The 16,318-nt window shown below is 41.1% G+C and overlaps 1 protein-coding gene across 1 annotated transcript in view; it reads right to left on the reverse strand.

The window, feature by feature from the left end:
• Kcnh1 (potassium voltage-gated channel subfamily H member 1) overlaps positions 1-16,318 on the reverse strand; it is a 468,268-nt gene that overhangs the window by 131,702 nt on the left and 320,248 nt on the right. The window contains exons 8-9 of the mRNA XM_004641166.2: positions 10,078-10,277; positions 3,946-4,198 (exon numbers count right to left, since the gene is read on the reverse strand). Coding sequence (XP_004641223.1) covers positions 3,946-4,198; positions 10,078-10,277 — 453 coding nt within the window. The remainder of the gene's footprint in view (positions 1-3,945; positions 4,199-10,077; positions 10,278-16,318) is intronic.

Consider the following 16,318-nt stretch of genomic DNA (forward strand, 5'->3'; position numbering starts at 1 on the left):
CCTAATATGGTGGTGCTTCATGTAATCCCAGTACTTGGGACGGCTGAGGCAGGAAGATCTCTATTAGTTTGAGGCCAGCCTAGGCTACAGAGTTCAAGTCCAGATTAGAAAATGTAGCAAGACCCTTTGTAAAGTTCTCAAAAATATAAAACAACAACAAAAACTAATGAAAAAAACACTATGCTAGAAACTTAAATTTATTTTAGATTAATCAACTTAGCCAATAAACTTAGTTTGCAATGCCATTGAATGATTCTAAAGAGAATCCCAATAGGAAATTGGGAGGACATCACATCAAAATTCAAATAGAAGAGTAGAGATAAAGGAGATCATAAGAGGTTTCTAGTATATACTCTGTCCTCAGGGTTTTCAGCCCCAAGAGAGATACTGTGTGCATTTATGGGACCATGTCACAAAATTGTGGGCTTCAGACTTGTCAAGAAAGCAATTTAGTGGGCTGTGATGGTCAATTACCTTTAAATGAAAGAGAATAGAATCTGATAGAAGACACTAGGTTGCCTTCTCTAAAGAGAAGTAAGAAATGCTATGTACTGCTGTCTGCACACAGGTCTGTTATCAATCAAGAATGCAATATTTCATACGGCAGGATGCTGTCATGAAAAGTCTAAAAGGCTTTCATTAGAAGAGGTACTATTTTTAACACATGTTAAAAACACTCAGCTATGAGTACTGACTTTTCATCATTCTTCAATCTGTGCTACAATAAAATAGAGAATTTCATAGAATATTAGAACAGAAAAGAAGAAATAAGTTAACAGATATAAATAAGTGAACTGATGGCAAGAGACCAGAAAGCATAAGAAAGAGACAGATGAGGTCTAGACTGTGTTCTGAAGACCATTGCTCACCATAACTAAGAGCTCCCTGGACAGCTTTGGTCCTGGAGCACCAGCTGTACAGTAGCTGGTCAATAACTGCTTCATCATTAAGTGCTAGAAGCACTGGTATGTATCTCTTTCCAACGTCAGATACCTCCACTATGGCTGTATCTTAATGGTAAAAAAATTCAGTCCACTTCTGTCTACCCAACCCGATGAAAGTGCCTGACATGCAGCAAGTGTTGGTAAGTTTTGATGGACTAAACTGAAGGGCATCAAGGAACAATTAAGATCAATCTCTGAACCCATTTGATACTTAAACCACTTTGCAAGAGCAAAATGATTTCAGTTCATTGAGAAAATGAGAGAAAACAACAATTACAACAAAACTCTAAACTTAAATTGCTAGAGAGCAAACATCTTTGAACCTTTATGCCTTCTGGTCTGATGGACAGGTGAACTCCAGGAACGTTCATAGAACAAGAACCTCTTTACAGGCTCATTAGCATACTGAGCTTGGACCAACTTTTGGGTTCTAATCTTCCTCTTGCAGAAAACAGATGCTTCTCTCATATGCACAGCCTGAGAACACCGAACTCTTTGAATCCAACACTCTGAGCTATTTCAGAGGTCTGGTCCTTATTTCTCAGGAGCAGGCAGGACGCCCAGGAGTGCCCAAAGAGCAGCTGAACTTGGAGAAGCAGCCACATGACTAAGTCAATCAACAGTGAATCAAAGCTTGGTCGCTTCCCACAAGAAGCCAAGAAGAGGGAAATGAAGAAGGGCAAGTAGTGGTCATTTCTTTTCTTTTTTGACAGGGTTTTGCTAAGCTATGCAGTTCAAGTTGGCCACAGTTGCAGTTCAGGTGAACTTTGCAGCCTAGACTGGTCTTGAACTCACAGTCATCCTCCTGCCTCAGCCTCCCAAGTGCTGGGATCATGGGCCTGCACCACCACATCCAGCTCATTTGCTTTCTTTACCTCTCTTCAGGGCCATCACATCTCTATGCTTAGGTGTCCGAAGCAATCTTTCGTTGTCATGGGGTTAGGGTAGGTCATGCAAAATACCCTGGGCTTTAGTATGAAAGTCAGAAGTACTCAGCCCCTGGTTAGACTCACTGGAAAGGCCTGTGGAGAATTACCAGCGGAAAAATGGATGACAGATGCCTCACACCACAGGGTGAACTCAAACGCAAATTCAAGAGCTCACTCGCTGGTCTCAGCCAGGCAAACATCCAGATAGCCTTTATCAATGAAAGCCCTCTTCTTTGAGGGCACTAATGAGCACTAATAAGCAGCCCTTTCTCTTCCTTTACACTGCAGCACTGTCCTCACCGATCCTGAGCCCTACTCCTCACACGAAGTCAAGTCTCACTTCTTGGTAACCAGAAACCAAAAAGCAGAGCAACTCGGCTGAAGTGCTCATTGGTTATCAGGAAACCCAGCGCACTTACATCAGCAAACATTTTGGTCTCCACCCCACCCCAGCCTTTATTATGGTTCTTCTCTGACCACCTGCCAGCAAATTCTGATGGAATATTTATCATCCTGGGTCTAATCTGAGCAAAATGTAATCAAGCTGGCAAGCTGGCTGGGGACAAGGGAGGTAAGAAGAAAGTTGCATAGCATTTACTCCAAAGTCAAGAGGGAGCAAAGTTTGTGGTTAAAAAAATATAGCATCTTTGTCTCTGTGTGGTTCACATATTAATTCTATCTTTAATTAACTTAATTTCTCCCTACCTCAGTTACCTGAAAACTCTAATGTCAAAGATGAAACACATATCTACAATGTCTAGCAGGACCTGGCAACACCAAGCCAATGGATGACCTTAGTCATCACTAGGCTGCACTATGGCAAAGTGGGTCAGAGCACAGGTTTGGGAGTCAGAGGGACTTCACAGCCCTCACCAACCATGAGGTATTTCCTTCAGCTCTCTGAACTATAACTGTTGCATCTTCAAAATGGGGACAGTAAAGCCATTTTAGAGGATTCTGCAAGGATAAAATGAGTATCTATACCCAGATTCTATGCCAAGAAAATTCTTGGCATCGAGTAGATGACCGTTAATGATAGCTGTGTTGCTGGTGATGGCTTATCCTCTCAGAGAGGCCCCGCCCCAGTAAAGAGATATTCTCTACCTCCCTCAGCAAGCAATACAAATTTCTCAAAACTTGATGATGTTCAGTAACCCAAATACTAACATGTCCCCAATGTCCCTGCTGTCCTCCTCCATTCCCTCTTACTGGGGCTAGTGTGCCAGTTTCCTTGCTCCCGAAGTGAGACATTCCACAGTCTTCATGACTCCTCCTCCCCCATAGCAGCTCCGTCACCAGGTTCTGTTAATTCCACTTCTTAAATATCTCAATTCCACCTGCTTCCCTCCATCTGCCTGCCACACTTTTAGTTCAGGCCATTGTCAACTTGTCCCCAGATAACTATCTCCAGCCTGGTCTCCCCGCCTACCCCCTTGTAATTTCTAAGCAGCACCTACTTTCATCTTCATAAAATACAGATTTGATGAAGTTTCTCCTCTGCTTTCAAGTCTTCACTGTGCCCCCAGATGAAATGTAGGGGCCTTCTGTGGCTCTGGCTCAGCTCCCTCCCCCTGCCTCATGTCTCACCAGGATTTGTGCTCCAGACTCACTGAGTAATTTGGTCTCCAAATGAATCATGCCTCTGTCTCCCTCTGCAGGGACTGAACACATGCTGTTCCCCCTCTGAATGCTCCTCTAGCCTTCTCTTCTTCATGCTAACTTGTTCTCAATTTTGGGATTTCAGCCTGAGCGTCAGGTCTTCCAGAAGCCCTCCTACCAGAATGCTTGCTTAAATGCCCCTTTTGCTGAACTGCAAGTGCCTGCTTGTTTGTTCCTCTTCCATAGTGCAAGTGTACCTAAAGGACAAAATCCATGTTTGTCAGCTGCCTCAAACTTCAACCAGAGCAAAATAGGCATTCAGGTATTTGTTTGTTGGATGGATGAGTGGAGACAGCAATTGGCCCTTTCCTGTGGAGCAATATGTGGTTGAAAGTGGCAGTGGCATTGAGCTGGCTATAGCTAAGCCAACTCTGGGTTACCAGAAGGCATCTATTTGTCAGGGCATCACTTACCTAGGATAGCCACTACCTCATCATCCTGGATCACCTCAAGTGAGCCTGAGACCACGAAGCAGAGGCTGTCAACACTCTCCCCTGCATGGTAGATGAGGTCCCCTGGGGCACAATGCACAGTCTGGAACTCCATCGCCAGGGCTCGCAGGCAGCCGTCACTTGCCAGCCGGAAGGCTGGATGTTCCTTGAACACTTTACGGTTTAGGTGCACGCAGATGTCAGCTCTCATGTCCTTGGGACAGATCTGGAGAACCTGCCCAAGCATAAGAAGAGCACGAGGTCACGACTGTCACCTTTAACCCGCTTCCCCAATAGGATGAGCCATCTGAAAGAACACTCCTGCAGGATGGCAGCCACAAAGGCTCTGGGTGGGCCTGAGCAGCAGCCAGAGTGTGAGGTCCAGGGGAAATGCCAAGCAGGTCAGGACTGCTTCCAAAGGAACTCTTCAGTCTTTGATTTTTTTTTTTTCATAGTGCAGAAATACTGGAAGATGTTTGAGCAGAACAAGCTTATTTATATGTTATGGGGATATTGTGCCTGGAGTGGGGTTAGAGAGCTAGACTGGAGGGGGCAAGAGCAGAGTCAAGGAATCCACTTAGACTACTTCTGCAGCACCTGGGGAGAGGGGAGACCTTTGGGGTGCTGGCAACAGAGCCAATGAGAAATGGCCAACTTTAGATTATAAGTAAATAAGCAAAATAAATAAATAAATAACATTTAAATTGATATGTAACAGCCGTATTACTTGAGCGCATACTGTGATATTTTAACTTATGCATACCACATATGAAAATCAGACTAGGGGCTGGCCAAGTAGCTCAGCAGATTAAAGTGCCTGCAAGTAGGCACAGGGGCTGGGATTTGGTCCCAGGCCTGCTGTGCCGGCCATGCCCCTGGGGCATGCTGAAATGACAATTGAGACAGTGTGGTGGCACATGCCTGTAATCCCAGCTCTTGGGAGGCTGTAAACAGGTGGATCACTATGAGTCAGATCTAGTAGTGAGAACCTGAACACCTTGTACACCCTTCCCTAAAATTAAAAAAAAAAAGAAAGAAAGAAAGAAAAGAAAATCAAATTGGGACCATCAGCATCTCCATTTCCTCATTCCTTTGTGCTAGGAACACTCAAAATATTTTCTTCTAGCTGTTCTGAAGTATAGAGTAGTTAGTTATGAACAGGTATAAAACTAAAAGCACAAAGAAAGAACACATTCTGGTGTTCTCTAGCAGAGTGATTGTGACATGAGACTCAAGAATGTATTTTGAGCTGGTGGGGGCTGACAGATTGAGTACAAGTATAATGTGAAGAAATGTAAAGTAACATTCGCCGAGAGGCTGTGGGGTGCCAGGCAGTGCTCAGCACTTTAAGCTCAACCATTCACTGATGTCCGACTGCTGGTACCTCATGGCACACCCGCATCATTCTAGGCTCTGTGGATAGAGCAGTGAGAGCAGAAAGAGACCAACATTCCTGCCCTCAGGCAAACTATCTAGTGCAAGCAGATCAATACTAAGGAAAGGAAAGAGTGGTGAGTACTAAGAACAATAAATAAAGAAAGAAAGATAGAGAAAGTCAGGGAGGGTTGTGATTTTTATATTTTAAAATGTTATGTAAATTGACCAACTGCATCCTTGCCTAAACCCTATGATGTAAGTAGTAGTCATCTTTTAGTTACAGATGAGGAAACTGAGGCATGGGGAAGGTATATAACTTGCCCAATTTGTACAGCTATTACAGAAAAATAGATCAAACGTGGGAAGAAATGGCACTGAGAAGGTTAGGAGGCAGTTTATTTACACCAATGGGCTTAATTGGGATCTCTTCCAGAGTCAGCCTTGCCTGGTGGGGTTTTGGAACCTTTATAGGGAGGGCAAGTGGGGGTAGTACAAAGGTGGATTTGGTGCATTATGATTGGAAAGTTAGGTAACATCATGGGTTGCTAAGGGAGTTTAAATATTGCAAGTTACATTGCAAGGCCATCAGTTAAACAATCATGAGTTACACAAAGGAGGAAATGTCCCAGTATATTTGAAATTACATTGCAAGGCTGTAAGTTACAAAAAGGCAGTAAAGACTGGGGTTTACACAAAGGAAGGAATGTTCTGTTATAGAGCCTGCTGGAGATGTGTACCTGGTCTTGCTGGGCATCCTGGGCAGGTTTTTATATAAAATTTTAAATTTCTGCCTTCACAGCCAGAATGGAGGACCAACTCCTATGACAGGCAGCTGCATAAAATAAACGGGCTTATAGTTTAACCTACAGCATTTTGAAAACAAAGTGGGGACTGTAAGAGGTCATGTGGGTTTTATCTTCTGAAGAAATGAAAAATTCTCCACCTTTTCTGGTGGGAAATACTTTTCTTTGGTCTAAGTTTCTGCAAGAAACCATCACATGGCCTCTTATACAGCAAGCATTAAATAAAACAAAAGGACACATTCAAGTGAGCAAGTGGACTTTTTATGAGGAGAGTGAGAGTGTTTCTAAAGTAATCATTTCTCTCACCCTGGTCTGTAAACAAAGCAGGGAACTTAAATGTGGCCGGTACCTCCCTGCCTGGTACTTTTCCGTGCTGCTTCTGCCCGAGCACGGCCATGTGCCCTGCATCTGAGCTCATCCTGGACTCTGGACTCTGGACTCCATCAGCTCTCCTAGCTCCAATCTCACCTTGCCCAATCCCTCATCTTGGATTCCCCTGTTCCCCTCTGCATGGAAGCAGAGCAGTGGACAGCAGCCAAAAATCAAAACCCCAGCTTCCTCCTGTGCCAGAGCCTCTGCTGCTATACAGCTCAGTCTCTCCTTGTATATACATACTGCTAACACGAACCCATGAAGATTAAATGGGATTGCATTGACTAGTACACTGCCCAGGACAGATCCTGGCCATAGCAGGGGGGCTCAGTAAATACCAGTCCCTTCCTTCTGTGCCTCTGCATCTTGCTCTGGGCTTGCAGGATGAGGAATTGAGCATGGGGTGGTGGGCTGCTGAGGCAGAGAGGAACTTAGAATGCTGAGGCTCAGGCAGCACGGTTGCTGAGTACCTTCCTCCACAAGGCTCATGACAAACAAGGCTTCTACAAAAGCACAGATTTAGTTTGTGTTTTCTTCTCTTCAAGCAAATCCCTAAGGACTGGGGAACATGTGTGTCATGTCAAAATTTGTGCCTGATGGTTCAGAACCAAAATTTATTCTCCAGGCAAACACACTTTTAAATATTTGGTTTCCCCTGAGTTGGGCTTTGCTGGCAGAGGCTGCTAGCAACTGAGGTCTAGGTACGGAACAATATTTTATTCATGGCGCTGATCCCAGAGCCCACACAAAGCACAACGTGAGAAGAGGGACTCTGCAGTAGACGAATCAGATTGCTGCAGCCACTGGGCACATTCATCCTTCTGGTCTCCTGGCTCCACATGGGTGGGTGAAGCACCCCCAACTTCTTTCTCAGAGGTGAGTCTTGGCTCTGGGTGAGTCTCCAGGACACCTTCCCTACTGCTTGGCTCTGAAGATGCCATCTGTGTAGTCCAGGGCCTCCTGACAGGCCACTGGGAGTGTTGCTATGGACTCACCACCTTCCCTGGATGTGCAGGAGAGAATCATGGCTAGGAAGGGGCTTTAGGATAAAGCAGATCTGCATTCAACCTTGGCCTCGGCATTCTCTGGAGATATGAACTTGCTGAAATACTGTACTTAGGCAACTTTTCAGGTTTTGAACTCCTATGTAGAATTTCATGAGCTGTTGCAGAGCCTGGCACAGTGCCTGGCACAAATGAGTGCACAGTATCTTAAGCTCCACACTTTCATGCTGTGACAGCAGCAGCGAGAGATGACCCCAGGAGGACTTTGTAGTCTACAACATGATAGCCAAGAGGGACTTGGAAAGGTCACTTGTCCTTGGAGGTCATCTAGTCTGCATGTGCTGCAAACTTGGAAACTGAGGTCCAGAGAAACAGATGATGTGGTCAATCTTACCAGCTAATTTCTGGTAAAATCAGAATAACCAAGTAGTACTATGCTTACTCTCTAGCTTCCTTGAGAATCATGGACCACTCTGACCTAAGATGGAAAAGGGAACACTAGGGAGAGGCCTGGGCCTTGTTCTCTCCCCAACGGCTGTCTGCCACGGTCCCTGCTGGGAGGAGCAGCCTTCCGCGCCAGGTGAGCTCTCTTGTGAGTTACTACAGTATATCTTTGATGATTCTCTCTTCCATTTAGACCAGGAACTGAAGAAAATCCCAATGCTTGGTGGGAAGCAGGGAAAGGAAGGATGGCAAATGCTGACTATGCTGTCTCCCATGGCAGCTGACCAACCAGCCCTCCAGCAAGCACAGGGAAAGGATTCTTTCCAGACAACCAGATTTACAAAAGCATCCTGGTGCCTGGAAAAAGGAGCTCCAGGGCAGAGATCAAAGTTTCTTTCTGCTCCATCAGCTGGCAGGAACCCACAGAACCTACAACCACTGATGACAGAGTAGAGCAGAAACAATAGGTACAGCGGGGCAGGCGACAGGCAAAGCCAGGCACCAGTGTAGCCCAATGATTCCCTGCCTGTCTGGGAAACTAGAACAACTTCATTTAGCTTCTTCCTCCCAATACAGATTTTTAATTTCTTAAAAGGTGGTATGGTAGGTCACAAATTTCGACATCAGACAAAAACAGAGCTCAAATCTTAGCTTTGTCAATCTTTACTATGATTGGATCAGTTAGTAAAGTGAATTGGACTCTTGTACTCATTGCTTCAAGATGGCAGGGCTGGGGATATAGCTCAGGGGCACAAGTACTGTTTGGCAAGTACGAAGTCCTGAGTTCAATTCCTGGTACAAAAAAAAAAAAGGCAGCAACTCCTTCCCATGCCTGTTATGAAGCTGTAACAAAGGACAGCCACAGGGAAACCTAAAAGAGTCATAATGTTCTTCATGCATGCTTAAGAAATGGAAGCTGGTGCTGTGGAGGTGTGTCATGGTTATCATGGCTGAGTGCCAACAAAGCCAAAACCAGGGTTCCTTGCAAGCTGAGGATCAGTGAAATGCAGCTTAATTTTTCTTTGTAATTGGTTCACCCTCAACTCTCTGTTCTAACAGAAGAAAACAGGAATATGGGGAGCTGATACCAAAGCCAGCTGAACATGGATTTGCATGGGCCTTGTGTAGGTGTTACCTTTCTGTTTTCCTAATTCTAACAGTGAAACTAATCAGGATTCCCTGAGTATGTACATATCAATAAGAAAGCAGGTTTGGAAAGACTAAGAAGTACAGAAGGATTGAGCTGGGCATGAAATTTAGCTTTTAGAAAATATATAAAGGTGATAATTTATGCATAATAGAAAGTCCATTGTATTTTTATTCTTTCTAGAACTAAAATGTTCTCTACTTTATTGAAATGCATGTGAGATAATATGAGTATTACAGAATGCTTTACTTTATAAGTGGGAACGCAGATGCCTGCAGACCTAAGTCAACTGCTGACTAAGGCATAGCCCCCCCTCTGGCATGGTCTGATGGGTAAGATCACCCGAACATTGCTAAAGTCCTTGCCCACTATCTTCCTCAGTTCTCCTATAAGAGATTTGGAAGGATGGCTGGTACTGTTAGGAGGACTGAAAGTAGGATGAGATCACTGAGGCAAGAGCCTTATGCACACAGCTTAAGCGGATGACAAAGTAACTCAGTATCAAGATTAAGAATACCAAACAATATATTTTAAAAATCAAAGTATATGAAAAAACCTACAATGAACAAAATATCAAAAGACTGAATAAGGAAAAGATCATGACAGTGCTGCACCTTCTTGGATCTGGGGCAAAGGGAAAAATCAATGACACTAATCATCTCCATCTTATTACAGCCCTGATTCTTATTGTCCAGATCTGGGAAATTCTGTCCTGGACATTTAGACTTCCAGGTCCCCTCTTTTCAAGGAGAAGCATTTTTGCCTTTCTAATTTCTTAAATAGAGACTCCTGCTAATTTCCTGTCTTTGAGTAAGGCCAATCTGGAAGCAATCAAAACTGGAGGAAGGCTCTGGGAATCCAAAACTACCCACAGGAATTCTGAGTCCAGCAGAGTCTGAGAGTTTCAGCCCCAGTTTTAGGAAAATGGAGAGACCAGTGGTTTACCCAAGCTCCTCACACTCCTTACCTTCTCTGTATCGATGCCTCTGGACATGGACCAGGTAGACACGATGTAGTCCATGACGCGCTCACTCAGGCCTTTGGGTACCTGGTAGAGCTTTAGGAAGTCCCGAACACTGTTGAGCATCTCATGGTACCTGTTGGTGTTGGCATACATCTGTTGGAAAATAGTTGTCACGTTCCCAAATATGGTGGCATAAAGAAGTGCTAGAGGTGAGGAGGAAGAGCAGAAGAAGAAACAATACATGAGTGGTCCCTAAGCCAGGATCCAAGAATACTCAACTTGTTCAGAGCATTCCAGTGGTCAGAGCTGCCCCCTCCTGGTACAAACTGTCCTGACGTCAGAAGAACTTCATATCAAGGGCCTTTAGGCAGGCAGTCAACCCACAAAAAGAGTCTCCTAGTATGAGGCCATTAGCACAGATGTGGGGGGAGTAGGGACAAGTGGATGAAAGTTGGCCCAGTTAGGCCAAAGGTCGGACACAGGGATATGTGGTGGGGGTGAGGAGGGTTGTACTGTTTCACTTTCAACTTCTCATAACAAAACAATTTGAGCCATGCCTGAGGCCAACAATCAAATTTATGCCTATATACTCCACACCAGTACGAATCCACATGATTTCTATCAAGCTCTGCTATGTGCCAAGCAAACGCTACCTGCAGAGGACAGGCTAGTGAACAGGACACTCAGTTCTGGTCCTCATAGAACAATGTAGTGTGAAGGGCAGACCTTGGATATACACACATAATAATTAAAATAGCACACTTGGAAAGGGCAATGCAGGATGCTATATTACATAAAACAGACTCAAATAGAAGTTCAAGAGATTAAACATTCTAGTGAAAATGTACACAGCACTATCACAAAAGTGAAGCTAGAATATAAGATCTAGAAGACAGGATTATTGTTGGCAATTATCAACTGAAAGACCTCTTAAAAATAGCATATAACTACATACACACACACACACACACACACACACACACACAAATGCAAAAGCTGCTAAATGATACAAAAAAGGCATGGAATCCATGAATACGCAGAAGATAGTCCAAAGGGGCTGCAAAAACCTATTCATGGAAGTAATAGCAAAAAACTTTCCAAGCATAGAAAAAGAACTTGAGATACAAATAAATGAGGCATATAGAGCTCCATATAGTCATGATTAGAAAAGAGCTACACTAAGTCACATAATAGTCAAGATTACAGAAATCCAGCACAAGAACAGAATGTTGCAAGTTGATAGAAAAAAGAAGAAGAAGAAATCCTATAAAGAGAATCATATTGGAATCACAGCAAGATTTCTCAACATAAATCCTCATGTCAAGGAAAGCTGAAGTATTTTAATCCCTAACATAAAATAACCTCTCACCCAGATTGATGTGTCTCTCATAATTATCTTTCAAAATTTCTGGAGAAATAAGATAATTCCATGATAAGGAACAACTGAAAAAATTCACGGTCACCAAACCAGCACTCCAAAAAGTTGTTAAAGGTATTTTAGGTAAAGACAATGAAGACAGCAAATTCCAAGAATCCCAATAGAATGAATCCACCAGGCATAACAAGCAAGTGAACAGAACAGAAAGAAAGGGAGCCAACAAAAGGAAAACAAGACAAAGATAAGTCAATATATATCAATTATAACTAACATTGTGAATGGTCTCAATTCACCAATCAAAACAGATTGGCAGAATGGATCAAGAAACACCAACAATATGCTGTATGCAAGAAACATAATTCAAAAACCAGTTGATAGACTGAAAGTCAAAGGACAGAAAACAATACTCCAGGTGAAAAGAACTTGTAAAAGAAACAAGTGACTATTTTGTTTGCAGAAGCGTATTTCAAACCAAGACTGATCAGATGGACAAAGAAGCCAGTATATACTCAAAAAGGGAATAATTCAAGAGGAAGAGATAACAATTATAAATATGTATGCACAAAATACTAGCACAACTCAAATATATAAAACAAACACTAATATATATATGAAAAATTAGATAAGCACTAATACAAATAGTAATAAAGAACTTCAATACCCCACTGTCATTAATGGACAGATCAACTAGACAAAAAATACAGCAAAGAACATCAGAGTTGAACAAAGCATTTGAACAAATGGACTTAGTAGATATTACCGAGTCTTCTATCCCACAACAGAATACAGATTCTTCTCAGCAGCATTTGGAAATTTCTCCAAAATAGATCACATATTTGCTTACAAACAAGCTTAAGTAAATGCAAAGGAACTGAAATTATCCCAAACATATGCAACAAAATTGGAAATCAATAACAAAATAACACATGGAAATGAAATAACACACTCCTGAGCAACCAATTTGCCACAGATTAAATTGTAGTAGAAATTAGACAGCTCTATAATTGAATGATAATGCCAATATGATACACCAGAACTTATGGAATGCAATGAAAGTAGTTATATGATGGAAATTTATTGTGGTGAATTTCCATATTAGAAAAACACAGCAAGATTGAATGAATAGCCTAATGTTGAACCTCAGGTCCTAAAAAAAGGAGGAAGAGCAAGTTAAACACAAAGCACACATGAGGGAGGAAATTATAAAGATCAGAGTAGAAATTAATGCAATTGAGGCTATGACAATGATACAAGGAAAGAATGAATTTGAAAGAGTAAATGAAAGTAACAAATCCTTAGCCGTCTCTCTCTCTCTCTTCTCTCTCTCTCTCTCTCATATATATCTCCCAATCTATGCAATTAGGAAGAAAAATGGCAAAATCACAATAGATCCTGAAGAAATTCAGAAGATCATTAGTAATGACTTTGAGAATCTGTACTCTAATAAGATGCACAACTCAAAAGAAATGAATAGATTCCTAGATACTTATGAATTACATTATCAAGAGGATTCAAAGTTGAACCAAGAATAATTCTCTAAGAAAGAAATTATAGAAATCACACTCCATAATAGCATCAAGAAAATGAAGTATTTAGGAATCAATCTAACACAGAAATTGAATTACCTATAAACTGAGAACAACAGTACTCTGAAAAAGACCAAAGAGATTATTAGAAAATGGAAAGATATACCCTGTTCTTGGATAGGCAGAACCAAAATAGTAAAAATGACAGTACTTCCAAAACTCTTATACAGATTTAATGCAATTTTTTAATTTAATTAATTTTATTGAGAAAAAAATAGCAATAAGACAGTTTCAAAACAGGTTAGTAGGACAGTTATAATAATTAATACATTGCATATTGTTGTCTTCATAGCAGTTATTCATAGTATAAGATGCAGACATAATATCTTGTCTAAACACTATTGGTATGAATCTTCTCATTGAACTAAGAGAAAGTAGCTTTATATCTATTCTAACTATTTTGCATATATATATATTCACTACAAAATGGTCCTTCATTTATAGCCTCATTTTTTGTTTAGTTTTGTTAGAGATGGGCATTCCACTGCCATTCAAATATTGTAGGTGCATGAATTCAGCAAAATAATCCAATATAGTCCATAATAGTAGTGGGTGTTCCACAGAACTGACAATGTCAGAAGTTGTTGACCTGAGCCTTTTACAGCTCAGCATTATTAATAAGGCTTTACTTTTTATACCTCGTATTTATACTTTTCTGCTAGATGATTAAGACCAAGAGAAGGCAAGACCTATATAACAAAAAAATGTAACTTCTGTATCTGACAAGGTCAGTCAAATCTCCTCAGGATTTACCCTGAAACCCTGTATAGCAGTTTGTAGATCTTTTGTCAGTGTCAGCCATGTGGATGAGTCACAGCCATTGCTTGGCCAATTTGCTCTCTGTGAAAGCCTGAGAGAATGCTTTCTCTCTAGGTGTTAATGCAATCTTGATCAAAATGCAAATTGCATATTTCACAGAAATAGAGAAAACAATTCTAAAATTTATATGGAACCAGAAAAGACCTAGAATAGCAAAAACAATTTTAGGAAACAAAGGCAGGGCAGTACTCACCACAATCTGGGAATTGAAAGTAGGCTACAAAACTGCCATGATAAAAACAGCATGGTAATGTCAAAAAACAAACCTCAGGATCAGTGTAACTGAAAAGAAGATGCAGAAACAACTCCAGACACACTTATCCACCTTATCCGTGACAAAGGAGTGAAACACTTTCACTATAAGGAAGACAGCCTCTTTAATGGTGCTGGGAAAACTGGCTGTCATATGCCAAAAATTGACCCCAGATCCATATCTCTCACCATACATTAAACTAAAATAAAAATGAATCAAAGATCTAAATATAAAAACAGAAACACAATGTGCTGAAAATATAATAGGTAAAACTCTTGAAGATATAAGCAAAAACAAAGACTTTAGAACAAAACCTTAATTACAAAGAAATACTACAAAAAAATCAACAACTTGGATCACATCAGATTCAAAAGCTTTTGCACAGCAAAAGTAACTATCAAAAGAATGAAGTGACAGCCCACAGAATAGGAAAACTTTTTTACCACCTATTCCTCAGACAAAACACCAACATCTAGAATAAAGAATTCAAATAAATCAGACTCCCCCAAATATAAATACCCAATCCAAATATGAGCATATAAAATGAATATACATTTCTTACATGAAGAAATACATACAGAAAATAAATACATTAAAAATTGCTCAAAAAAAAATCACTGGTCATTCAAGAGATGCAAATTAAATTCAAACACTGAGAGCCCATGTCACTCTACAGGAGTAGCTATCATCAAGAAATCAACCACTAACAAATGCAGGCAGGGCTATAGGGACAAAGGAATCCTTCTCTACTGTTGGTGGGAATGCAAATTGGTACAACCGCTGTGGAAATCAGTGTAGAGATTTCTCAAAACAATAAAACTGGAGGTTCTATTTGACCCAACTATTTCCCTTCTTGAAACCTCTCTGAAAGAGTTAAAAGCATTATACCCCATTGACATATAGGTGCCCATGTTTAAAGCAACATAATTTCTAATAAATAAATCTTGGAAACATCCCATACACCCATCAAAAGATGAATGGATAAATAAAATGTGATATGTACACACAACGGGAGTACTATCCTGCCATAAAGGATAAACTCGAATCATTTGTAGGAAAATGGATATGCCAAAATCTTGAGTGAAATAAATCAGACATATAGGGTTAAGTGTTATATTACTTCTCTTCTGTGAAAAACCCAAAGGGTGAATAAGGACCATGATGGAGAATGAACTTTGAGAAGTAGGAGGAACATGTTGAAATGAGAAAGGGAATAAGAGAATAGTGAGTGAGAATAGAAGTTAGGGAATAGGAAAATAATGGAAGGAAAATATAGAAACAAAACATTGTCAAGTGGACAGGCTGAATGGTTAAAGGGAAAGGAGGGAAATGCAGAAAAGAGAATTCATATATATGAAGTTACAAATTCCCTAGAGTAATCACGATCAATATGTATGATAAATATGTACTAATAAAAATGCAATTAAAACAAACAAACAAAAAAACCTACTCAAAGGAAAACAGAGAAATGCATGGCTCTAGAGGTAAGGGAAGGACAAGTGATGCAAATGGGCCTGAAGAGAACCCTAAACAAGCAAAGAAAGAGGGCTGCCAATTCTAGAAAGGCGCATAGCACAAAAGGCGTCTCAGATGCCCTAAGCCAGGGGTTTATTCTATCTGTCCATGTGGGGAAAGGGGGCTGCTTTTCCCAATTGCACGGCGAACTTGGAGAGATTTCTTTCTTTGTTTCTTTGAGTGGTTTGGATTTTTTGCTGTATCTTAGTAAGAGTTTTGGGCCCCACTATATATGTGTGTGTGTGTGTGTGTGTGTGTGTGTGTGTGTGTGTGTGTGAGAGAGAGAGAGAGAGAGAGAGAGAGAGAGAGAGAGAGAGAGAAAGAAAAAAGAGAGAGAGACAGACAGACAGAGATAGAGAGGGAAGAGAGACAGACAAACAGAGACAAAGGCAGGAAGATAGACAGAGACAGAGACAGAGAGACAGAGACAGAGACAGAGAGACAAAGACAGAGTTCTCTGACCCCTAATTAGGAGGGTAGAGAGGCAAAAGTTTAGTTTTCCTTTTAAAACATTAGTCTTTAGTTTTGTCTACATTACATATACATACTTCAAAAATTTAAATAGCTAAGATATTTTTAAACCCCTGAGTCTTTTGAACTGTTTTTCACCCAATTCCCTGTTCTGCTGAAGCACAGATTTTGAATTATATTAGCTAATTGTTTTGTTATTTATCTCCATGTCTCAATACCAGG

This window comes from Octodon degus, unplaced genomic scaffold (assembly GCF_000260255.1).
Source record: "Octodon degus isolate 3935 unplaced genomic scaffold, OctDeg1.0 scaffold00131, whole genome shotgun sequence".
Classification (NCBI taxonomy): domain Eukaryota; kingdom Metazoa; phylum Chordata; class Mammalia; order Rodentia; family Octodontidae; genus Octodon; species Octodon degus.